The 27,395-nt window shown below is 29.3% G+C and overlaps 2 protein-coding genes and 1 pseudogene across 2 annotated transcripts; 1 reads left to right on the forward strand and 2 right to left on the reverse strand.

The window, feature by feature from the left end:
- Positions 1-13,580: 13,580 nt before the first annotated feature.
- LOC111274739 (subtilisin-like protease SBT1.5) lies at positions 13,581-16,368 on the reverse strand. The gene has a single exon (XM_022859627.2). The coding sequence runs from the start codon at positions 16,192-16,194 to the stop codon at positions 13,876-13,878; it is 2,319 nt and encodes a 772-aa protein (XP_022715362.1). The 5' UTR covers positions 16,195-16,368; the 3' UTR covers positions 13,581-13,875.
- Positions 16,369-22,673: 6,305 nt separating this feature from the next.
- LOC149511278 (agamous-like MADS-box protein AGL61) lies at positions 22,674-23,870 on the forward strand (annotated as a pseudogene).
- A 1,547-nt stretch (positions 23,871-25,417) lies between these two features.
- On the reverse strand, positions 25,418-26,435 carry LOC111318637 (FCS-Like Zinc finger 17-like). Its single transcript, XM_022921509.2, has 2 exons — positions 26,082-26,435; positions 25,418-25,933 (listed from the first exon to the last, which is right to left on the reverse strand). Exons 1-2 carry the CDS (start codon positions 26,384-26,386, stop codon positions 25,717-25,719), a joined length of 522 nt encoding a protein of 173 aa, XP_022777244.2. The 5' UTR covers positions 26,387-26,435; the 3' UTR covers positions 25,418-25,716.
- Positions 26,436-27,395: the final 960 nt, after the last annotated feature.

Below are 27,395 nucleotides of genomic sequence, written 5' to 3' on the forward strand. Positions count from 1 at the left end.
TCAAATATTATATAAAAAAATTATCATATTATGTTATTCATTATCTTATATAATAAATGTATATAAAATCCCACTTTTAACAACATATTATACAGGCCAATTTCTTTTTTTTTTCCCCATAAATCATGTCAGGTGCTAGCCAGCTGCTTTCCTGACTTTGATTTTGCAAAATTGTAAAATTCTTGAGGAGATATTTTTGTTCATGCAAAAAAGACGCGCAATATGCAATACGTGTTGGAAAATAGTGACATGGAAATGGACGTGGCACAGTCTTCTGGCTGAGACTCAAGATAAACCATCACACCAGGCCTGGAATTCTGCCAGCTGCCGACCTCAGCCTTTGTTTGCTCGACTACTCGATCGTCATTTCCAAGCAAAGTTAAATCGCCAAAATTCACTAGACCCATCTTCTGCAATCTCACTGACAAAGTATTCAATTTTATTTTAATTTCAGTAATTAAATTTAATTCTTTATTACCTCAAATATTCAAAAATATATATTTTTCACTATAATTTTATAATGATTTAATATCAACATTTAAGATTTTAATACTAGGTTTGATATATAAAATTAGTTAAAAAATAAGATATAAATTATCATATCATATATTTGTTATATAATTAAATAAAAAGATTTAATTATTGAAAGAATTAGATATTTTATATCAATAAGATAACTCTATCATTTAAAAAAATAAAAAATTATTTTTAATCTATGAAATTAAATTTATATATCTTATTATATTTTTAAAAATTATATTAATAATTTAAATTATATAAATTTTGATGAAAGATAATTTTAATCAATAACTAAATTATTTTATTTTAATTCTTATACACATCAAACATAAAAAAGATAATATTATTTAATTTAATTATATTTATAATATTATTTTATTTTATTATATCATAATTTTATATACCAAATATAACTTAAAATCTACTTAAAATTTTGTGAAGTTTATAAGCTTATAGATGGTTTAAATTTCGTAATAACTAGAAAATTCTTTCCGGCTATGCTTGGGGTTACAATTTTTATTTTAATTAAAATATATAAGTTATTAATGGTTTTACTTAATGGAAAGTATATGTATTAATATGATTAAAAGATTTTGATTTGGATCTTCTCAATTTATTAATAATAATAATGATGATGATAATAATTTTTTCAAAGAGTTTGTTTGCGTTAAATGTTAAATGTTAGATATTATAATAATTTAGATATTATAATATGAAATCTATAATTTTTTCAACTTACAGAAAAACTTTCATTTTATGTTAAATGTTAGATATTATAATATGAATTCTTATGACTTTTGTAAAAAAGAATGATTCTAAATATTCATGATTATTGAACTTGGTGATGATAAGATGAAGAAAGAGAAAATCTTCAATTAACGTGTGCTTCCTTTTAGGGTTTTGAGAAAAAAAAAGAAACGTGTTTTGGAAGAATTGTTTGAAAACATACACCTTTGTTGCCTTTATTTCTTAACTACTTTTTCTTTTTTCCTTTTCAAATCATCTTACTCCATGAATAAGAAAATCTTGACTCCTCCCAAATTACACACATGATGAAAATTTTCTTAAGCCTCCTCTGAAGACATGTGATCCTCTTCCATCTCCCAACCCTAGCTAGATTCTCTAATTTAGTGGCCTCAGTTAGGCATTGAGAACATCTTCAACATAATGAGTGATTTGCTTGTCCCCACATGCTATTATTAATTTATTAGTAATTTATCTTACGTGAATTTTGTCTAACTTTATATTGATTTGTTTATTCAACTTATTTATTGGGTTTAAATTAATAAATGAAACGTTATTTTGTTATGATTATAATTGTATTGATTCATATAATGTCATATAAAAATTGAAAGTAAAACACTTAAGTATTTAGTCAATTGTTAATGCATGAATGCCTGTTCATTTCAATAATAAATATAAATATATTGTATTAAATAGGGATATTCGTTTAGAACAATATATTTGTATAATATAATTTATTGATAAAAAATTAAATTTTTAATTTTAATGATTAAAGCTTTGTTTGTTTCACGAAAAATAATTTTTAAAAATTATTTTCATATTTTTATGTATTTGTTTGACAAAAAGTTTGTTGGTCAACAAAAAATAACTTACTAATTAATAGAAAATGAGATAATTTTTTTGAAAATTATCTTATGAATTTGAAAAGAAATGATATTTTCTAAAAAATAGCTGTTATGAGTATAATTATTTAACAACACTTTTGAGTATAATTTTACTTAAAAATAATATTACATTAATAAATAAATAATATTATAATATATTAATAAATCATATATTAATAAATAATATTAAGAAATAATACTATAATATATTAATAAATAATATAATATTAATATAATATATTGATAAATAATATAAAAAATAATAAATACTTTTATTTTAAGTATATTTTATATTAACATAATATTTTAATATTAAATATTATTATTAAAATTAATTATTTTTTAATATTAATAATTTTAATAATAAATAATTTTTAATATTTTAATAGTTATATTAATACTATTTGAAAAAAATAGATTTTTTAGAAAGCAACCGAATAACAAAAAATATTTTTTATTAATTTATCCAAATAACATAAAATTTTTTCAAAAAATATAAATAATTTTTTAAAATTATTTTTTAAAAATTATTTTTTATGAAACAAATGGATCAAATTTAAATTTTTATGGTCATAAATATTAAAAAAATAAAAATTTTTATGGATCAGATCAAGTTTGATTAACATTTTTAATGATCTATTCAAAACTTGATTCAATCCTTTCATTTAAATTAAATTTAAATAAAAATAATTATTTCATAATAAAATGATTTCAAGAATTAGATAAGACTTGAGTTTAAAAATTCTTATTCTAACACTTCATCCATGAATTGATCGTTGGTTTTGGATTTTCTTTCGTCATATAATATATATTTATATGAATAAGACCATTATACTAAACTTTGTCAAATTGGTGAATTGAAAATGGAAGGGTAACTTGGGAAGAGAAAAGCACGAAACTCGAAACTTCACACACAATTTACCGCGGGGGGCCCAACACGAATTGGGGTGATAGAATCAGGAAAAAAATATAGCAGTAGAAAGGTAAAAGAAGGTGAAAGCGTCGGTTCATGCACCACAATCTGCCGTAGATGAGGAACAATAGACAAATGGAAACAAAACGACAAAACAAGAAGAAAAAGTTTTAAGAACAAAACAAAGAAGGACAGAAAAGAAAAGACAAAGGGGACCACAACCAGAAAATGATGGTGGGCTAAAGGCAAGATTTTGAGTTGGGGGTGGGTGTCGCACACGCACAGCCCTGGGCAACGATGTTGCAGATTGTGTTATTTTATTTGTGGTTATTGGTCATTCGTTTTGGAGATGAACATGTTTTTCTTCTCATCCTGCTTCCACGATTTGGAGATAACACGATGAATCTGAAATATTGACTATCATTTTTCTTTTTCTTTTTTTCGACCAACTTGCTTGCTTGCTTACAAATTACAATTATTGGAACCTGCCTGCCTACTATTTGCCTGGGATTTCTCTGCTTCCTTTTAACTGCCAATTATCTGTCTGTATACATATATGTGAGATCATTTAATTACAATTCACCTGGAAACTAGAGATAGATGAAAGGATCCTACTTACAAATTAATTCTTTTTATGGACAAATACTTACGAATTAATTTAACAATGGAAGAATTTTTAATTTTACACAAAATTCAAAGGCAGATTCATGCTTTAAAATAGAATATTTATGGACATCTTTAAGATTAATTTTGAAGAAAAACTATTTTTTTAATATCTTTAAAAATTTTTTATATTTTTTTCTATAAATTTAATAAATTAATCGGTAAATTTTTTATATTATAAATGAATACATTTTTAAAAATTTTTTTTGAATCTATCATTGATATAATTTGCTCTTATTATGGATTGACTAACTTCAACCCAAAACCAATTGGAAAGGATTTTTTTTTACCTAGTTAATTTATATAATGCATGTAGATAAGTATGACTCCCTCCCACTGTGAATAAGGATAATATTGGGGGTTATAATTCTATCCTAGTGGATCATGGTCGATATTCAAAGTTTTTCTTTTTATATATAAAAAATAAAAATCTACAAAATATCTATCTACTTTTTTAATTTCTTTGAATAATAAAAATCAACAACTTGTAGCTAGTTGAGACATTTAATTCAAAGCTTTATTCTACACACTTAATTTTTTTTTTATATTATATATGTGATCACCATCATTATTCTCGTATTGAAAGAAGGTAATTAACCCATTATATAAGTACAAGTTGGTTCAATTCTTTATTACTAAGAGACTAATTCGGATTCTCTAACAAAAGAGATTAATTCGGATTAGATTAAAAAAAGAGACTAAGTAATTAGGGTTAATCTTTCAAAATGTTGAATGGCCAATACATCTTCCTCCTTACTTATTTGTCATGATTTGATTAATTATTTTAAGATAATGTTTGATATTATTTTTAAGATTATTGTAAAGATTTATTTCACATAGTGATAAAATCATTACGATGATTTGATCACCTGTGATTTTATATTATTATATTTGATAATATATGAAAAATAAATTATAAAATACAAAATATCTAAAATAATTTTATATATAAAAGCAAAAAATTTAATACTTATTGAATTAATAAATTATAAAATAGCTAAATGTTATTTTATATAAAATTATATAATATAAATCAATTTTAATAAAAAATAATTTTTTTTAAATTATAAAACAAATTTAGTATTTTTATAATTAATAAACATTTATTTGATTGTAATAGAAATCCTTTTTTAAAATAACTTATTAAAGAAATAAAATTTAAAAAATTTTTACCAGCTAGCTTTTTAAGACAATATTAAGTATATCTTTCATTAAGATAAATTAATCAAAAAAATAATATTAAAAATTATTTTCTCATGGTGATAAAAAAATTTTATTCTTTAGGTTGAGAATCATATAATTTTTTGAACTAATGATCTTATTACTTTGATAATTTAAGATCATTATCATGTAAAATTTTTAAATAATTATCAAATAAGATGATATAATTATTAAATGTAAATTACCGTAGCTTTTAGACAAATTATCTCATACTAAATACTCTCTAATAGTAAAAGATGTGATGGACATGATTATTTTATTTCAAATAATTTTGATATAAGTAACCCCAATTAAAAAGTGAAAGAAAGGTAATGTGTCAATTCGATTAGATTAATTTTGAATTAAATTATTTAAAATTAAATTATATATTTTTTATTTTTATTAATCAAATTAAATTTATTAGTTTTAAAAATTTAATCGATCAAATTTAATTATGTTAATTTTTGAATTAATCAAATAATAAAATAAATTTAAGTTGAGTTATATTTTAAACTTCTAATTTCTCATATTTAAACAAATTAAATAAAATATTTAAATACCAAAATATTAAATTAAAAACTTTAACAAATTATAAAACAATAGTCAATCTCATGTATTTTATTAAGTTTATATTTGAGTTTTATTACATTTTGATTAAAATTTTACTTAATTTAATTTTCAAACTGAAAATTCTTTAAAATAAAATTTTATAATTGATTGAAATTGATTTAAAAATTAATCAAATAATCAAATTAATTCAATTCAACCGATTAATTCAATTATTTTCCAACTACACACTTCAATTTGGCAAAAGGACTACTAATGTTTATATATTTTAATCATTGATGTTATCGATACATTAAAATCCAAGTTGGGCAAGTGGGTGTAAAGCTTTGTTCATGAAACCCATACCAGGGTGGTTCTGCTACATAACTGTCTCCTAGGCAAAGACATGAAATTGGGTACTCTGGACCCTTGGAAGATATTTAGGAAACACTGTCATACAGTTTAATCTTACCTAGAATCTACAAGGATAATATTTAGTAAAGATTAATATTACAATGCTGTTAACAATTTAAGTTTGGCTTAATGGTTCTATTTTTTTTTAAGAATATTAAAGTTTTAGATTCTAACTCTCATGTGTACAGATGAAAATATATATAGTATAACATGTTTTTTTTTTACAAAATATGCCACAGCATGAGAAAAAAAAAAAAGTTTCAGGAGTTATAGTTTTAATTCTAAATTTATTAGATGTTATCTTTTAAAAGTAATTATATGAATCAATTAAATTAAATTTAAAATTTAATATAACACACCATAAAGCAAAAAAAAAAATAAAATTGTGTGATCTGCAACTTATAATTGATGAGTTGAAACTCTAATAAATTCAATAGATTCTAGGGAACATAAAGCTTTATGAAAAGCAGTTGGGAGATTTGTTGGCTAAATTTTTGTGGGATTAGTTTTGATTTAATCATCATGAATTAAGGGTTTCATAAGCTTTATTCCAATGTAGGTATAGTGTTCTTTTTTTTTTGAAGGAGATCATAGTGTCTAATTATAAGTATGATAATTTTGCTAAAATAAGAATGCAAATAATGCCAAAGTTTGGTATACAGATAACTAGCTGGTGGTGCTAATTAAATTACTAATCAATAATATGTGTTCAATAAATAATTTCGGCTAAGTGGATGATACATGCAATAAAAACATCTTTATTATTTTTTTTTGCATCTTGATTTAATGAACACTTAATTAGGTGAACAATTTCTAGCCAAAAAAAAGAAGAAGGTAAATCACTGGCCTTTGTCCTGGATAATGGACCATTTTTGCCATAATTTTTCCTATCTAGAGTTGCATAAATTTATGATATGTTAAAATTAGTAGAAAAAAATAAAAATAAATAGTGTGTTCGAATCCGTACTAAGAGAAGAAACAATCAAAGATACATATTATTTAAATTTGATGATTTGTGTATTTATATTATATAAATTATTAAAATTTATGTATTTATATCATATTTTATATAAAAAATATATATTATAATTTGTGTCGATATGAAAATATAAAATATATAATTTTTATTTTATTAATCTCATATAAAATTATTGTTATAATTTTAAATTATATTATTTTTGTATCTTATTTTTATATCATATTATTGTATTTTATTTTAAATTATCAGATATAATATTATTAATGTATTTCACTAAGATAAATAGGAGCAATTTGTTTCAGTTTTTTGTATAATTTACAATTCGTTTCCTAGTTAAAACTTTGGCCTACTTTTGTAGTAGGTTCTCTATGCTTACTTTTGAATAGATAAATTTCAAGAAAAGGAACAGGGCCGGAGAAAAAAAAGGTATAGTATGAAAATATTTTCATTGGATTAAAATATTAACCCTAGAGCCTTATCTAACAGATATAATTAATTAGTTTAACATTGCCTACACTTTCGGGTGCAAGTAAAGATAAAAATTTCTGACGTGCATGTCCTTTATTTATTTTGATTGTTTCGTACATTTTGTGTTGTAATTCACGAGCCATGACCATGTGGATCAAACAAAAAATGAACAACATAGGGAAACTTTTCCACTTTAATTTCTATAATTCTTCTGAAACAGGACGTAAAGTTAGATGTGAGATTCATTTCTAGGACCACCTGGATTCTTCTCTGAAATGGAGATTTTTTTTTTTTCTGGTTTAATCCTGATTACAAATGTAGAGGAGCTTAGGTATGTTTGATTTCAAAAAAATTCAATTTAGATTTTGAAAATCTATAATATTAATCGATTACGCTATCAACTTTATTGGCCTGTATTTTGTCAAAAAAGTAAAATGTAGTCATTTTCTTTTCAATCTTGATCAAGTTCTTCTTTAATCATAGGCTCTTGCCATCAAAACAGTAGCAACTTGAATGATTAATCTAGTTTTAGAATATGAATTGTACTTGTTTTCTTCAAAGTCTTTATATCGAGCAATGGGAGTCAACATTCAGCAATCAGCACTGCTTCAAGGGCGGCTAGTAGCAAAAAGTTGATGTCAACAAGTAACAGCTCTACATACCTAAACAGAGAAAATGGTTATTGCTCGATATAATGCAACTAATCAATGCTATTGATAAAGAGAGTTCCGAAAGTAGAAGTAATATACAGAGGAAACTAGATCGTTCCAGGCCTTTTCATGTGAATTTTTCAACATCTTAATGAAGTCTTACATGACCTGATTCATCATTTCTTCTTTGTTTTTTTTTTGTTTTTTGTTTTCAAAAAGACAAATATGAATGGTGAAAAGATAGCACTTAAGAGAAGATGGCTTAATTAAATAAAGAGTCTTAATCAAAGAGCAAATATCAGAGCATTTGAGGTGTTGAGTGAGAGGATCCTCGGGGCAATTGACTGAGATGTACCCATTTTTTTCGGCTTAAAAGCTGATCCAAAATGATGTCGACAAGAATGGCTTTGTGCAATTCACTTTCTACTTACTAAATTGAAAAATCATTTTCCTTCGCAATCAATGTTAGAAGATGCTTTCATTCGTCTTACTGTTCGGTTCAATATTGGGAAATAGGAATGATGCAGTGCAGGCTATCTGTTATGGGCTTGATTTTACAATATCCAAAGAAGCATTCTAGGCCAGAAACATTCTTAAAATATGTTTCGTCTCGTTCAACCCTTTTCATATAGACCTTGAGCTTTGGATCAAGTTTGTGTCACGGGTTCAGACTTAAGCTTAAACCCATAGATTTCAGGATCTGGGCATCTACTCATCTGACGTTTTAGATCAGCTTGACCGTCATGGTTCACACTTTTATGAGGTATTATCCATTTTTGTCCCTTCGACATTACGATTTATCTTACAAAAGGCGCCTTACAAAAACGATTTTATCCTACAAAAGGTGGCGCCTTACAAGAACAATTTTGTCCTACAAAAGACGCCTTACAAGAAAGAGATGATCCCTTCGACATTACGATTTATCTTACAAAAGGCGCCTTACAAAAACGATTTTGTCCTACAAAAGGTGGCGCCTCACAAGAACAATTTTGTCCTACAAAAGATGTCTTACAAGAAAGAGATAGTGTGAACCTTTTTATACCTCAGTGACACTCCTTTAATGTTCGATATAAGATTCAATACTCCTCCTTAGATCTATGATATTCTCTCACTCGTGACACCTTCATTACGGAGGATAGCCACCTTGCCTATGGAGGCTAGCCACTCTGTTTACCTCCCTCGAGGTACTTGACATGAATTGAACGATTTAAGGCTAACTCTGATATCATTTATCATGAGTCGAGATTTAAGCTTCGACCTACGTGACTCTAGGATTTAAGGATTTATTTATACCCTTATGAGTTATTGTCCATTTTGACCTCTCTAGGCTCATTGTCATATAAAAAGTACCTCATAAAAAAGAGATTGTGTGAATCTTTTTATACTCTAATGACCTTCTTTTTATGTTTGATATGAAATTCAAAACTTTTCTTTAGGTCCATAACACTTGTACATGTTAAATCTATCAGTCATATACACCAAAAATTTGAGCTTTGGCTCAAATGGTCGTGATGTCTCAACCTTAATTCATAGCCCCACATCCTGCTAAGCTTGAGGGTTATCCTCACTGTCTTTAACCATAGCAAACTACAAAAAGAAATAGCCTAACGAAAACAAAAACAAAAAGATTGAGGGAGGAAATTATTTGTGCTATTTGTGGAAAAGAAACAAAAAAGTACTGAAGTTGACGCAAATGAAGCCAAACTAATGACATTGCCGACCTGTTTGATAGGCCTGCCTTCCCTGTTTCTAAGAGGCCTGGTTGTGTTCGGCCATCCTCCAACTATGTGGGCTTTTATATATGAGCTAGACCCAGACTCGAATAAAACGTAGTAAAGTAAAACAAACCCAAGTAAGACCATGAATTAATTTCAACATAAAGTTTGACAAATGCATACAACTCATCTCATACTTTCTTGTTGTTTTGTTCCCAATATATGCAAGCATCGTTGATCAAAACCAAGCTTTTTCTTTTGCCCGCAAATTACTGCTTTTAGCTTCAACATCTAAGCTACACGACGAGTTTATGTTTCCCCTCATAATTTACAATCAAGGAAATGATGACAGAATGTTAGAACAACACCCCCCCCCCCCCCCCAAAAAAAAAAAAGAAAAAAGAAAAAAGAAAAAAAGAAAACTAATCTGATTTACAACTTTTAAATATGAATAAAATTAGATAAAGAAAAAAGCAGACAGAAACCGTGTTACAATAACCTAAAATTGTAAAGTGACATTTTCCAGCTATGTCGCTTTTGTCGCACGGGTGATGGTATCTTCATTAATGGTTAACATCGATTTTGTTCCATTAGTAGACAGAGATGGACCGGCTTAACTGCATGATTGAAAACGCACTGATTAGGATTGAACTTTATTTATTTCGATAGATAGAGCATTTTAATCAATAATTGATGTATATATACACGTTACATTAATGAAGTTAAACAGGGGTTTTGCTACCAAAATCATTATATGTTGTTATACATGTTATTATAACATATAGATTCAAAAATTTATAGTTAGATTTAACAAACGAATGTAGTCATCACTAATCCCTTTTATTTAGATGTGATTGGTCACCTAAGAAATTTATCCTCTTAAGGAGCTCTTAAGCTTGACTAAGGATCCCTAAAAGAATATAATCGAGTCTACTAATCAAAACAGGATTCGAAAGTTTGGTTACATACAAAAAATGTTATAGCACCCCCACCTGCTCATCCAAATGATGGTACCATATTATTTCAAATTTATCCTAAGGTCTTGTCCTAAGTTTGACTAAAGATCCCTAAAAAAATAAGTTTGGGTCTACTAACTAGAATTGGGTTCATGAGTTCTGTTACATATGAGAAATGTTATAGCACCCTCACATGCCCATCCAAAGGATGGTGTCATAATATTTCAAATTTATCCTAAGGTATTGAGTTTAATGATTTCAAATTTTATGTTAAATATTGAAAATAATTTTTAAAATTCTCTATCAATCTGGTGGAACTCTTAAAAAAATATTTCATCACCTCAAGAGTATTCAAAAATCTCATTTGATATCATGAAGAGGCTCCGTAATCGAAATTTTTTTTGTTAGTTTTATTTTTTTGTTGAAAATATATCTAATTATTCTACCATTTGGGTCAAATTAGAAATATTTTCTTGTTTTGAATTTCTAAATTTTTTCCTCATTTGGGCCTATTTAGAAATTCTTTTTAATTTTTTTTTTGGAAAAAAAATAATATGACAATTATTTTTGTTAAAATTTCATCTAAATTATTCCTCCATTTGGACTAAATTTAGAGAAAATTTCTCACCTAGAGTTTTCTTATGAATTTACTATTTGAAATTCTTAAGAATCTTATCATTGGATAATTATCACATATTTTTAACTAAATTTTATTATTTTGAAAAAAATACAATTACTTGTATTGAAATTTCATCTAAATCATTCCACTATTTGGGTCAAATTTAGAGAAAATTTCTCACTTAAAAATTTTTTAGAAAACTTACCATTTGAAATTTCTAATAATCTCATCCTTTGGTAATTTGTATTTAATTCAAAAAAAATTATATTTTTATATTTTTATGTTTTTTTTTTATTTTTTTGTTTGAAAATAAATATTAATTATTGTTATTGAAACTTTATCTAAATTATTCTACCATTTAGGATAAATTTAGATAAAATTTCTCACCTAAGAATTTATAAAAATTTATGATTTGAAATTTCTATAAATTCCACCATTGGATAATTAATATTTATTTTCAAAATTTTTATTTTTTATTTCATTTTTATTAAATTAAATCATTCAAAAATACTCTTAAAATAAACAAACACATAAATTAAAAAATTAAAATTAAAAATACCAAAAAAATGAAAACGACTCGGCTTACGGCTAGAATCGATTCGACTTGAGGCAGAGAAAACAGCTCAAAAACATGGTTCGGGACTGCACGGCTCGGCTTGGCTCTGCTCCAGGGGATGATTGGCACTCGGGTTAGACGTGAGTTATGATCGGGTCGGGTTGGTCCAAACAAAAACGCACGGATCCTAGAAATTTATTAACGCTTTAAACGACGTTATTTTACAGATGTATAAAAGGTTGAAATCAGTCTTTTTTAGAAGAATTCTCTTCCTCCTTCTTTCTCTTCCCCTCTTTTCTCTTCTCTCTCTCTACAAAATTCTAAAATCCGATTGTAACAAAAACGAGCGAATCCTAGGGATTTATTAACGCTTTAAACGACGTCATTTTGCAAAGATATAAAAAGCTAAAATCAATCTTTTTTAGTAGAATTCTCCTCTTCCTTCTTTCTCTTCCCCTCTTTTTTCTCCTCTCTCTCTACAAGATTCTAGAATCCGGTTGAATTTCTATCAAAATCTGGAAAAAGATACCTAAAACTGAAAAATCTTGTCAGAAAATTCAAAGTTAGCCGGAAAAGTCACCGAAAAATTGATCGGATTCTGAAATTTTTTCAGAAATTTTTCAAAAAAAAAAACCCAAAAATTAAAAAAAAAATCCTAAAAATTCTCAAACTATTTTTGCTCTCTAAAACCTATTTTTTTGCTTATGTTTTCTTCGTATCGTGTATCCTTTTGTTCTGTTCAAGCCTATATTTATACATATTGATCAGAAGAATTTTTTATCAATGTCAATTCCTTTTTTGACTAGGATTCAAGATTATCAATCCTTGAATCTCAGTTCAACCCTACCACCCCAAATTTTCAACAAATTTTCATCATCTTCTAGAAGAAAAAAAAATTATATATAAAAAATTAAAACAAAATTAAGAACAAAGAAACCAAGAAAATAGAAAATAGAAAATAAAAATAAAAATAAAAATAAAAAAGTAAAAAGTAAAATATAAAATTAGGCCAATATGTCCTGACTAGACCCAATTTATTCAAATTGGATCAAATTGGATATCTACACATGCTTTTCTAATTAAACATATGAGTTTGAACGTCTCATTTCTCAAAGAAAAAAGATCAGGCCTAGTTCATTTTCATATATCGGCAAATGCATATGCTTGTTTTGACACTATCGTATACTTCATATGTGATTTTTAATGCTTATATTTTTAATGCGTTTTGTTTTCATTGTTCCAAAACTTCTTTCCAAGAAAAGGATGAGTTTTCTGATGACAGAAATCTTCTCTTTAGTTTAACTGAAAAGATACCTGATAAGTTTAGCAGAGGCACTTTTCAATTTCCTTTGATACTGATTGAAACACGACTACCTACCTACGGTACTGTCAGTTTAGAAGGATGGTTTATATAGCTCAAGGGCTTCTCACTTCTATCTTTAGGAAACAATTACATTTACATCCCACCAAAACCAAGAGACAACCTAAATGCTCAAAACAAACAAAGAAGTTGGCAATTTTACTTGACAAGGCAACCCCACATGATTTTTGTCCTAATCATTGTTATTATTGTGATGCCTTTGCTGTTAAGCAGTCAAATTGCATGCATATATGTGCTTTGACTAGAAGATTACATGACAATAGGCACCAAGTGAGATCTTCCCCAGTTCCCACATGCATTAACTAATGCAGGCAATAGACGAATTGGATATCAGTTGATAATTCAATGGATCAAAGAAGCAAAAGATTTGGACTTTAAATATGAAAAAAGAGAACTTTTTTCATTATCATTTGACATCTTCTCAACACACAGAATTTCTACAAAACATTCTTGCTTCCTTAATCTTACAGTAAAGATACACTAGACCTGCACTTTTTCCGGTAGCCTGTGCAGATTATACCTTCACCTTGCAATACAAGCCAACTCCACCCTTTCTGATATAGAAAAAGCCAGCACAATCTCATTACACATATAGAGATAATTCTTATAAACCCTATATAATAAGGAGACCAAAATTCCTAAAACCCAAAACCCTAACAAACAATAAGCTACAGAGGTTGCTGCATTGTCACAATTAAGGGACTAGTGACATTGTGCTTCCCATCAGACCACACTATTGAACCACTTTTCATGCTAGTGCTCCCTGGAGAGAGCTTGACTGCCATTGCCTGCACTCGCACAAGGAAATTCAATTTTTGCCCTACCCTTCTAAATACAAGCTGCTCTGGTTCAACTGTCACCACTGTGCCACTTGGCGGCCTGATTGTAACTTTATACACTGAATTTGGGTCCCCAACATTAGTTACTTGCCGAATGAAATGTGTAGACATCTTATGCTTGCCATACTGTTGAAAAACAGCAGAAAATGATGGGTAATTCAGATTTCCAATATGGCCAGCCCTTTTTGCCCCACTGCAATCTGCATTCCTCCTGGTAATCACTTGAATATTGTTATTTGTATAATTCGAATTACACAAGAAATCCACATAATCCATTAAAGTTATATCATAAACCAGCCCAGGATCCATAGCCTTTGTGGGATGAACATGACCAGATCCAAAATCCAAAACAGTAGAAGTATTCCCACTGGATTCATCAAGCATAGTTTCCCCACGATTATCGACCGTATAAGCAGTGGTCATCAGGGCAGATTTAATGGCCGCAGGGCTCCATTCAGGATGAGCTGCCTTCAACAAAGCAGCCAATCCAGAAACATGAGGACAAGCCATTGAAGTGCCTGAAAGAATATTAAACTCTGTCGTTCGCTTATCAGATGGAACCCCAGATGGCCCAACTTTATCAGGCCAGGCAGCGAGAATGTTCAAACCAGGAGCAATCAAGTCGGGCTTCAAAATTTCCGGAGTCTCCGGATTAGGCCCTCGAGCTGAAAATGAAGCCACAACAGGAGCTGGCCGGACCCCTAACCGAGTACCTTTAAAGACAATAGTGGCAGTGGCAGGTGATTTGGATTTAGATGCAGAGTCAATGTACCTCCTAATCTCATCCCCATTTGATGCACCAATAGCAGCAGCTGGCAACACATGGCAATCAGCAACTAACCCTTCCCCATCAAAAACTCCATTAGCCAAAATCATTCCTATCCCTCCAGCCTTTTTCACAACTTCGCCCTTAGCAGCCCTGGAATTAATCCCTCTATCACACAAGACAATTTTACCCTTCACAAAGTCAGGATCCAAAGAACCTTCCAAACACAAAGAAGAAGAATACCCATCACCGCCACCGGTCCCTGCATAAACCAACGGGTACATCCGACCCGGAGACAAACCCGGCCCATTATACACACCGACTCCAGACACAACTTTCCCATTTCCAAGCTTAACATCAGCGGGAAAATCCCTATCAATCGTCCCAGCACCAATCGTAGCCACCCAAGGGGCCACATTAGTAACAGTCAATCCACCAGGACCCCCATTGCCAGCCGAGGCCGACACAAAAATCCCTTTATCAGCAGCACCGAAAGCACCAATGGCGATGGCATCAAGATAATAAGGCACGACAACTCCACCAACACTCAAGGAAATTACATCAACCCCATCAGCAACGGCGGAATCAAAGGCGGCGAGAATATCAGAGTCATAGCAACCAGCATTCCAGCAAACTTTATAAGCAGCCAGTCTTGCTTTAGGTGCCATCCCAGCAGCTACTCCTTTAGCATAACCTAATGTAGAAGCTGGAAACACGTACCTTCCAGCAGCAATGGAAGTAGTGTGGGTCCCATGACCATCCGAATCTCGTGGGGAACGAAACTCCGATGTTTCATTCATTTTGCCGTTTGTTGCTTCGTAACCATTGCAAAAATACCTTGCTCCAATCAGCTTTTTATTACAAGAATTGGAACTGAAATCTTTTGTTGTAACACATTCGCCTTTCCATTTAGAAGGAATAGGCCCTAAGTCACGGTCGTTGAAGCTTTGACGCTCGGGCCAAATGCCCGTGTCGATGACGCCGATAACAAGATCGGATCCAAAGTCGGATTCTTTCAAAAGGCCAGCACTATCGGTGGTTTTGAGGCCTAAGAAGTGAGGAGAGCGCGTGGTCTGCAGGTGCCGGACTTGTTCTGGAATGACAGCGATGATGTGGGGGAGCATTTGGAGCTTGAGGGCTTCAGTGTGGGAAAGCTTAGCAGAGAAGCCATGGAAAACGCTGTCGTAAACATGAAGAACTTGGTTTGGAGTTGAAGGGGAGAGAACAGAGGAAAGGGAAGATTCGTACCAGTGCTTGTGAGTGGTGAAAATGGAAGGCTTGGCATCGTTTTGGACTCTAACGATGAAGGTTTTCTGATCCTCCCTAGAAGCGGAAGAAGCTAAAGAAAATAATGAAAGAAAGAAGAAAAGAAAGAAGCCCATTGGGAGAAAAGACTGGAGCTTTGAAGAGAGAGGTGTTAATGAAAATAGAGAGTGAGTGCAGATGAAAAACTTACATAAAAAGGAGAGAGATTTGAACTGTGTGGCAGCTGTATCCTATCTTGGAGTGGGAGATAAATTGTAATGTAATGTAATGCCACAAGCTCACCAGGCACAGCAGTAAATAAAAAGAAAGAGAAGAGCAGAGTAATGGTGGGTTTTTTTTTTTTAAAAGAATTTTTTTTCTAAATATTTGAAAGGGATTTCTGTCATTCACATTTGACTCGTTATTTGATTTGTCCTTTTTCTGCTTTTTGTAGGTTGAAAATTCGGAGTGTTTAATTTTTTGTTATTTTCTTTAATTGATTTAAATATTTTAGTCTAGTTTGTCTTACATAATAGCGTACTGTACTTTTTTTAATTACTTTTTTAACTGTTTGTTTTAAAGAGAGGCTGGTGGGATTTTACTTTTTTTTTTTTGTTTCATTGGAATGGATTTTTATGGATATACATATAGTGATGTTTTAGTACTACAACATTTTATATTTTTGACACTTGAAAAACTATTCAACATCCTTAAAATTATTAAAAAAGCTTCATGTGAAAAAAAAAATTAAGATCAAATTTATTTGTAGAGATAAAGGTTTGAAATTTGCATTAAAATATAATATTCAATTAATAGTTTGTAAACATAATTAATTTTTATTTATTTATATTTTTTTATTAAATTTAAATAAATAATTATGAATAAAATTTTAAAATTTTATTAATTAAATAAACAAATCATAAACATATTAAAATTTGTTTATATTCAATTTGTTTAATTTAAAGACTAATAATTAGTAAATAGATTTTATTTTTATTTATTTGTTAAATTTAATAAATAATTATTAGTAATATTTTAAAATTTATTCATTAAATAAATAAACTATAAATATAATAAAACAAATTCATATTTAACTTTTTTTTAAATATTAGAATTTAAGATAAATAAATTTTTTAATTTTTTAAATTAAGATAAAATATGTTACATCTAATAACATTAGATAATAATTGAAATCATATATTCAAAATAATTTTAATAAACAACTATCAATAATATTTAAAATTAAAATTTATTAATAAAAATAATGAATTTTAACTAATTAAATCAATTATTTGTTAATTATCTAACTCGTTTATCACGTTAAAAGATATTTTACTGTATTGTTGCCTTGTCGGCAAATTTTGACATTCTAAAGTTCATACCACTGCATCACCTTTTACAATCACTCCGAAGACATCGCAAACCCTTACAATGTCATAATTTTAGATTAACCAATCAATAAAAAATTTCCTTGATTCATGGGTTTCATTTTTTTTTTCCAAATTTACGAAAAAGTAAAGGAAAAAAAAGAAATAACACGTCAATCGTCCCGTTCGTTTTCTCCATAACTCCACTCTGCAAAATAAATAAATAAATGACAAAAATGCAATGAACAAAAATGTCATTGTTTCTTGAAAAATTAATGATGCAACTGTTGCAAATGGTTTGGTCCCACTTGACATGTATCATTTCGATGTTTACACATCTAATTTAATGTCACAATTCATATACTGTACCCATGAATAATAAATATTAACTATATTCTATAATATAAAATATAAATGTTTCGTATAAAACATTATAGCATATTTTAATATTAATATTTTTATTTAAATTTAGACTACATAAAGTGGAATTTTAGTCCGTGACGGTGAGGCAGGCAATATTGTTACATTTCAAACTCAGGATGTTGTTTTCTTTTCCTTCCAATAATTAATTTATTAATTTGTTTTATTAGTATATAATAGTAATTTTTTAAGGATTCATATGCACACGTGTCAAGAACAGAGATATGCTTTGTGAATGTGGTTGGCTGATTCAGCCAGTATATAATACGCACCGGTTAGTAATTTTTTAGATTAAAAAATCAAAATGAGAAAAAAAAAACATAGAAACTGGTGCCAGGCAGAAGACAAGTGGGGCAGTGTGAAATGGAGTACTCTTTCCCAAATCCTTCAGCAGTCCCTTTTTCAACAGGGATTTAATTAATTTGCTTTTTTATTGATATTTTTATTACAGCTTTGCTTTTTCTGCTTTACTTTAATTAAAATATACGTATATATATATTGTCTATAGTTTCAACTTTTATAAAGAAATTAATTAAATTCTTTAATTGGATTTTTTGAAAATTTTAAATTAAAAATTGTTAAAGGAAAACTGAACAGTTTAAGTTTAATATCATCTTTGTTAAAATTTATTATTGAAATTGGTCGATTAAATATATGTAAATTCAAGTAATTTTAACAAGCTTTTATTTTATACCAGTATTTTGTTAGAAAATACATATCAAAACAAATGAAGATAATTTTTTTATCACTATTACGCACAAAATAATTGAATTAGGTCTAATTATGAATTTGTCACTAATTTTTTTATGAAATTACAAATGCAAGATAATTTTCTTATTAAGGTCTTTGAAGTTGTTTCCGTATTTTAATTCCTCATTTAGGTGTTTTTTTTTTTATTTTATTTTTTCAGTGCTTGTACTGTAAAGTCTGTTCTCTCCATGGTAGTCTTTATTAGATTGTCACATTTTGATTACTTAATAAATATTTTGGCTTAAAAAAAATTTAACATTTATATATTAAATTATTAAATTAAATCAAACAAACAAATAAACAAATAAACTAATACATAAATGATCAAATTCCAACAAACTCACACTAGACATAAATTTTGAAATCACAAAAATTCGAGTCTCTTCCTTGCCTTTAATCAAGACGTCATTGTCAATTTATCACTAATTATTAATACAGAAAGATGATAAATTCCAATAAATAACATGATTGAATAGAGCGAATTCATGACCAAGTTCATTACTCCAAGATGCATTTTGTCATTTAGAAGTTTTTTATCCTCAAATTTCAATTGGCTATTACTCATGTGATAAATAAAAAATATTTAAAGTTTTTTTTTTTTTTAATGTAAAGAAAGTTAGACAGAGTAGTAGCGATACATATATATATATATATATATATATATTTTGCTTAACTTGCCTAAGCTATTGTTTATAGATATAGGGGAGCAGTTGTAATTAAGTTCATGTGACCCTTATTGCCTTCCCTGCTTGTTGCTAAAGAGTCATGCATACATAAGCAAATTACTTATTCTCACTTTGTGGATACTGTCAAGAATGTGAACCCTTTGGACTAAACAAATATATGTATAAGAAACTTACTATACATAACGATGTCCTCTTCTGTTCTCCATTTATATTTTTGAACAATTTCACTATTGAAAAACATTTTATAACCAAGATCAGACCACCTTGTCGAATTATATATTCATTCTAATTCTCCCATAAAGTTAATTCGATCAATTTTTTTTACATAAAAAGTCATAATTTAAGAATAAAAAATAAATTATAAGAGTTTTAATCAAATTTTAAATTTATTAAATAATATTTTTTAATAAAAATATTATATAAATCAATTAAATTAAAATTTAAAATCATTTCATTTTGTTTAATAATTTATTCTCCCCAAAAAACTTTTTTTTTTTTTTTTGACTTTGAGCTAGCTGGGATGGAATTGAAAAGCAGCGCATGGGGAGGACAGGTTGTGAAATGATGAATGTGGAATTATTGGTATTGAGAGAGGGGCTAAAATGGAGGCGTGGGTCCATGGCTGTAGAAACTAAAACTACAAATAAACGATGCAATCATCAATTTTTCCTTTGTATTATTATAAGCCCATGGATGACCTTGGGGTAAAATGTCGCCCTTTTCAGTTACACATTATGCAAATCTCAACAACCCATGCAAATGGTGGGGACTCTCCTTCTCTATCTGCAGACGACAAACTTTACGTTTCAGATTTTCTAGTTTGAATTTGAAACATATAATGCCATTCCTCTTGTTGCCCACTCTCTCTCAATCCTCTCTTACCTTCCCACAAGGGTCAAGTGAAAAATTAAAAAAAAAAAAAAATTTTGTTATATTAATAGGATAAAATTTTAATATAAATAAAAAAAAAATTTAGCTCGAAACTAAATTTTTTATGTTCCCTCAAACATAAGGCTAGAGAACGAAAAATAAATTAGTTGACTCATGGTGTGGTGCAGTAGATACATCGTCCTTCCAAACATATTTTAACAAATTCACAATAAAAAATGAATTTTTATATATTCTTTCGTATAAAAATTAATCCCTGATTCTTGGAATTAAAAGTTCACTGTTCTAATAATAGATCACAACAAAATTAGTTCTTATATATTTACAAAGCTCAACGGTTGCATTTGCACAAGTTTGCAATAAGTTTAGTCTTTTAATAAAGGTTATTTGATAAGACAAATCAAGTTGTTAATCATTTTAATTATGTCTTTAATTTGATTTTCTTAAAAGGATATTTAGCTAGTTTGATTAAGAAAATGGTGCAACAAAAGGTTTCATCTTGCCATAAAAAAAAAAAAAAACAAAAACAAAACAAAACATAGCAAAGCCTATAGGGCAAGGGATCAATGAGACATCGAGGCCCCAATGAAACTGTAAAACAATATTTGAAAAAGAATGGAGGGACTTACTGGGAGGTTGAGAAGTGGGGTTTGGTACAGATCACATGCAATTATTAGAAGTTCCATCATTATTAGAACTAAAGAAAGAGAGGAATGGACCTCAAAGGGTTTGGTTTTGAATCAAAGCAACTAAAGGCTTTCTTATGTTTGACAAATCTTCTTTTACTAAAACCCTTTTCCTTTTTTTTTTTTTTTTTGCATGGTCTTATCTCTAAATCTTAATCTTGAAAGGAAGTGTTATTTTAGACTTTAAAGCAGGTTTGAAAAGGATAAAAGTTGTATGCAGTACACAAAGAAGGTTCTTGCATCTTCTATGCCAATGGTCGTATTCTTTTGCTTCAATTATTGTCACCCAATCCTTACTATTTACTTTGGCTAAGCACTAGGTTTTGGAAAGTGATAGCAAAGTAATAACATATATGGCATATCAAAGCAAAGGGATTAAAGTTGAGTTCATCATCATGCTCTTTTGCACGTAACTGCCGACACCTACACGTGTTAGTTCTTTTGGTGAGGGGTGTTTCTTTTTCTTTTTATTTAGGATTGATTTTTATAGTTTGAAAATAAAATCAAGGGACACTTTTTGACTAAATTAGAAAAAATGTATATCTATAGGTAATTACCAACTTAATCAACCATTAAAAGGATTAATTGTTCATCATCTGCATGATGATAGCATGTTATACTTCATTAGAAATACAGCAAGAATTATGATTTCAATCTGTACAAAGCTTCATCCCATGATTTTTAATGATTCTATCAAAAAGTTTTGTGGCAGAACATTGCAGAAATGCTGAAATTGTTGAAGGCTCTCCTCTTTTTCAGTAGCCAGGCTACAACTTTGGCAACAAAATGTATTATTGCAATAGTTATTTATAAATACTCATCATTAATACTAAGTGTCCCCCCAAAATATAATGTTTATAGTATTAATTAAAGGTCTCTTATAAAACCCATCGGGGACCATCCAATTGGCAGGAAAATACTATGTTATAGGTCCTTTTTTTTTTGGCCAGAATACTATATTGTAGGTATAATCGTGTTGTTTATCAGTCCATTCCTCATTTTGCTTAGGCCAGCTCGGTTAAAATTTGACAAAAGTTGGTTTTTCATAGGTATAGGTGATCATCGCTTTGGCTCCTTTAACTTGAATTAATGGTACATTTTTAATCAGCAAGTACTATACGCTATCAACAGCTAAATAATTAAAATTGATCTAGAAGAGCATCTAATGATGAAATTAGAAGTCTGAAGGCAGATTAATTATTCCTTCTGAAACAGGCTTTTGTCCCAAATTTAACAAAATTTTATTAGAATACTTGATTAGTAGTATTAAAAGGTTATTGCATTGAATGTTTCATGAGAAATTGATTAAAAATTGGAAAAATTTGGCCCCATGGCCAGGGCTGAAGAGACAGCACATTGCACTAATAGTGGTCAAAGGGTCATTTTGAATTTATATTCAAAGAAAATGCAATGGATGGCATTGGTGACCCATATGTTTTCCCCCCTTTTTTTCTCTTTATTTTATTACTTGTACGTGCATATATGGGTATAAAGATTTTAAATATATAGACAAAAATGTATGTGGAAAAGAGAGTTGGGAATTTAAATGTTTTGCTTAATAATAAATTTACGTATTTTTCGGTTCAAATAATCCAATTAGGATATCTTTTTTCAAATTAAACTAAAAAAAAAAAAAGATATTTGGTGTTTTTATATTTTTTTCTTGAAAAAAAAGTTGGCTAAAGCATGAAATAATAAAATTTGGAGAGGAATTCTACTTAAAAGAAGCCATTGGGAGGACTGATTCTTGTCCCTTGATACTTGCATTTTGCAGGGCTTAATTTTTTACTGATCAGAAAGAAGCCTGGAGGGCTGGATGTCATTCAAAAGGCAAAGCCCACTGATTAATGATAGCTAGCCCAAGATAGTTAGAGTAATTTTTTCTTTTTGAGATTCATGAAAAACCATGGAGTCCAATTTTTGGCCCAATTTCAAATACAAGTCAACCGTTTTTTTTTTTTTTTTTTGTGACGAAAGGTTGTTTATTCCGATCACAGCCGCCGCAGAAACAAGCTAAAATATTGCTTCTTTTTGTTCAACCTAGCTTGTTAGTTCAAATATATAAACCCAAGCAGCCTTTCTTTAAGCCCTAGAGATACCTCGGTGTTGTAGTAATTTTCTGTCTTCAATTGGTTCTGTTTTCTTGCCATGGATGATTATGCGACATCAAACACAACAGAGGCGAAGAAAACAAGAACCAGCCGAGGTCGTCAACGAATTGAAATCAAGAAACTGGAAGACAAAAGCAACGCCAAGTCACTTTCTCCAAACGTAGAAGAGGGTTGTTCAATAAAGCTATAGAGCTCTCGACATTGTGTGGAGCAGAAGTTGGTATCCTCATACTATCAAAATCTAGACGAGTTTACGCCACCGCCGATGGTGTGGATGTTGTTCTTGATCGATTTCTTGGCGGCTCATCTGATGGTAGTGATTCGTTGCCAAAGCAGAAAGAAGTTGACGAAGAAGACATTAATGCTGGGTTTTGGTTGGATGATCAGTGGATCGAGAACTTGGGTCCCGTGTAGCTCGTGGAATATGCGCTGGCCATTAAGGACTTTAGGAAAACAGCAGTGGATAGACTGGAGGAACTGAGCATCCAAACTCTAGTTATTTACGGCCATGGGTTGCTGATGAGGAAGTGAATAAGGGAGGATTTGTACACCAATTCATGGTTGAGGGAAAATCTAGCAATGCCACTCCTGACCGTGGATTATGTTAATTTCTCCTGCATAATCTTTTAGGAGGAAAATTCTGAGAGCTAAAAGAAGTCGATTCGATGACAATAACGCTTGTTTTATTTATAATTATTATTATTATTTTGGCTCTTGGGCAGGGTTTTATTTGAATTTCTATTGTACTACAGTACTAGTGTTGCAATCTCATACTTCACCAGGAACAATTGAATGACAAAATTGTGGTTCTAAAGCACCATTACAGTTTTAAGTCAGGGCATTTAACCATTGATGTATTTTCCTGTAATTTTGCTGTTACATATTGGCTAAAGAATGCAGAAAAACTGGGTGCAGGTTATACCGATCAAGAAGGCAGTCTAGAAGAGATGACTGAGGACACTAAAGCATCTTGCAACTGTAACTCTGGTGCATTTTTCTTATCTGATATTGAAAATACTTCTTCATCGTCATGTATGGCTGAGAAATAGAAATCATCAACCAAGAAAATGTTGTCATTGTTTGTTATCACCACCATCTTTTCTACTTCGGTTGAGACGATGGGAAGCATTCTTTAATTGTAATCTGCATCCAATTTTATATGCATAAGCCCACATCTAGTCCAACGAAGGTGTTGATTAGTCACAAACATTTGTATTCTTTTGATAATAATACAACAAATTCTAAATTAATTACAATTGTCTAACCATTTTATCTCTGTTGTGCTCTTTTCTCTCACTAACTAATTTGTAGGTTTTTTTTTTTTTTTTTTCCTGTTTTAATGAAAGGGCTGAAGGGGTGTCCACCAATTTCTTGTCAATAAATTATTGAGAGCAAATTTGTCAATATTTACAACTGTTAGGTTACATAATTTTGTTCATGTAGTAAAAAATTAAATCAATTAATAAATATATGTACAATTAAATGCAAATGTAATGTTCTACTATATATTCAAGATATTCTTTTAATTAAATATATGAAAACACCATGCAATACTTTGTCCAATCTCTTCCTTTTTTAATATTATTTTTCTTCAACTTTTTTTTTCATTTAACACGTACAAGATATAATTAATAAGAACAAAGAAAGAGAAAAGAACTGAGATCCCAAATGTTCACCCAGCATTGGACTAGTAATTTTCTCAAAGTTGTTTTTGGTTATGTTGGCATATGAGATTTTCATCAGAATTTGACTTAATTTACCATAAAAAAGCATATTTTACTTTTGCAACCATTGATTTTAGAACACTTTTTTTAATGTAGAATCCAAGAGTAATGGCTCAACAATTTACTACTAGGAAATGAATTGAATTGATTGAATGGCATGCAACTAATTGAGAGACAATGACAAGTTACATCTGACAAATGAAAGTGATGACTATTTAACCACAAAGGAAAATGCCAAGATAGCATCATCTATGGACATTTCATAATGCGGCCATATGATATCTCAAAAAACACTGTAAAATCCATGGAACTTTCTTCCCTCATAGATATTTTATGTCAAAACCAAAGTATATTGACAGTGCGTGCAAAAAAGCAAAATATCTAGTGGAATGTAGCACCAATAAACATTGTTAATGCTGCATCCAGAAAGACACGTTATTGGCCATTATCGGCTTTTATTGTTGTAGACAAAAAAAAAAAAAGCAAGAGATGGTTTTGATAATTTGTATATATGTACTGTAATTATTTTATTTTTAATGTGTAAAATATTAAAATTATATATCATAATATAATTATATTAACATATCAAATATAAAATATATATTTGTTTATTTTTAATCAAATTTATATATAAATTTTATCAAAATTTTAAATTATGTTGCTTTCATGTCTTTTTTTATATCATTTTCATATATATCATCATATCATATTTAACAAAAGGATAGTGGTAGGAAAGAATGAAAAGGGGTGCTTATCTTAAAAAGTTTGATGAAAAAAGACAATAACTTACAATTATATTTATCCATTCTTGTCTATAACGACATGTCACAAAAATATCCCAGCTACCATCACTTCTTCATTCACTTTACATCTTTAATCAATTATCTTCTCCAATTCCTCATCTCAAAAAAAAAAAAAGTTGCGTGATCACTCTTTTTTCTTCTCTTTTATAGAGAAGAATTATCCAAATTAATAACTAAAACCGAGTACACCCTAGTTATCAACTTATATATGTATGAACTTATGGTTATGAGACTATTGCCCAATGGTTTTGGTTTTGATGAGGCGATTTGTTTCTCCGGCGGAGATCCTCTAGGAGGAGACGGGTCTCTCGTCGGCCGGAGGTGGCGCTACAATTTCTACAAGATGCTATCATTTGCTTTGTAGACGGTTCAAGTTCCCTCATTTCATCCAAAACAATTTGCCTGTCCCTGCACTGTATGCTGCAAAAGCCTTGGTCACCCCTGCAATCACATAATTTTTATCAGAATTCAGCATATATATTCACACCTTTCTATATATGTTGTAAAGGCCCCAAAAATTTTGGAAAATCCCCCCCAAAAAAATTTCTATAACAAAAAATATACAATATGGTATGAAATTATTTGTTACCTGTACATGTAAACTTCTTTATCTAGGCTTAAGGTCTTGTGGCATAGATGACATGACTTGAGAAAGCAAGATTGATCAGCTGGCAACCGGCTGGAATTGCCATGATGCTTTCTAGAGGTGGGAAGGCTGATTTTCAATGCAGGTTTAACAACAACAACATTAGATTTTCCCCGTGGAATTTGTGTAAGGATTCTCAACCCAACAGCAACTGATGAGCTCTTGCCAGAGCTTGCACAAATTGGGTTTTTCTTGCCATCTTCACTGCCTCCTTCTAGCTTGAAATGGCTCTTAAGTTTCATAATCATCGCTGTTTCAGTAAGTAGAGAGAGAGAAAGAGAGACAAGAAGATGAGAGGAAAATTTGTGGGAATGGAGAGATTTCAGAAGTGGAGTGATGGTTATTTATATCCACCTTTTTTTTTACCATATTAGAATAAATACAAATCATGCTATGGTAAAAAAATGTGGGGACATGTTTATATTTTTTCATATGTTCGTATATTTTGGTGTTACAGAAACGTGAGATTATACTGTTACCGCGTTTGGCATTTTGCATTTTGCACCAAAGTGATTGATTATCAACAGAGCAATTGACAGCTTTTTTCAGCCATTTTAAAGTGCATTTGGCCCACCAAGAATAAGACCTTTTGCCAAACATGAGAAACGTGTTCAAATAAATAATTTAATTCCTTTTTCTTTTTTTGTTTGTTTTAGTAATTCATCTTTTTTGGGAATATGATCACGTTCTTTTAAAAATAATTTTTTAAAAATTAAAATTAAAATATGTCACAGGTCTATTGATTTTTTTTTTAAAAGAAAATTAATATCCTTACAAAGGAGAAGCGAGATGACGGAATCAAATCTACACTTACATAATTTTTAATCTATTTTTTAACCACTAAATTAAGAGAGAAAAATCGGGTCTATTATCCTTTTAAAGATTAGAAAGCCTTACTTAAATTATTACTCCTAAGATTTAATTAAGATTTTCTATAAGAATATAAAGAAATCAACAAGCCCAATATGCTATTCAAATGGAAGCATAACATTTAAAATAATTAAATTATAGTAATTAATTAATCAAAATTTAAAATTTTGTATGATTATTAAAATATTATGTCAAATGCACTTAAGTTTTTATTTATTATTTTTTATTTGCTACTTTTTAATAAATTTATTATTACTATTCACATTGGTAAGATTCACCGTAAATTATAAAAGTTATATTTGTGAATGACGACCAAAATTGTATTAAAAATTAATGAAAAATATAAATCGATCAAAGAGTTAAACTGACACACTTATAAATGATAAA

This window comes from Durio zibethinus, chromosome 26, assembly GCF_047325235.1.
Source record: "Durio zibethinus cultivar Kanyao isolate XHJ-2024 chromosome 26, ASM4732523v1, whole genome shotgun sequence".
NCBI classification, from domain to species: domain Eukaryota; kingdom Viridiplantae; phylum Streptophyta; class Magnoliopsida; order Malvales; family Malvaceae; genus Durio; species Durio zibethinus.

Bases quoted from the DNA above. Each gene is read 5' to 3' on its own strand.
- LOC111274739 (XM_022859627.2), bottom strand. From the start codon at position 16,194: ATGGGCTTCTTTCTTTTCTTCTTTCTTTCATTATTTTCTTTAGCTTCT.
- LOC111318637 (XM_022921509.2), bottom strand. From the start codon at position 26,386: ATGATTATGAAACTTAAGAGCCATTTCAAGCTAGAAGGAGGCAGTGAA. The intron at 25,934-26,081 runs GTAACAAATAAT...ATGTGATTGCAG, and splicing joins AAAGAAGTTTACATGTACAG to GGGTGACCAAGGCTTTTGCA.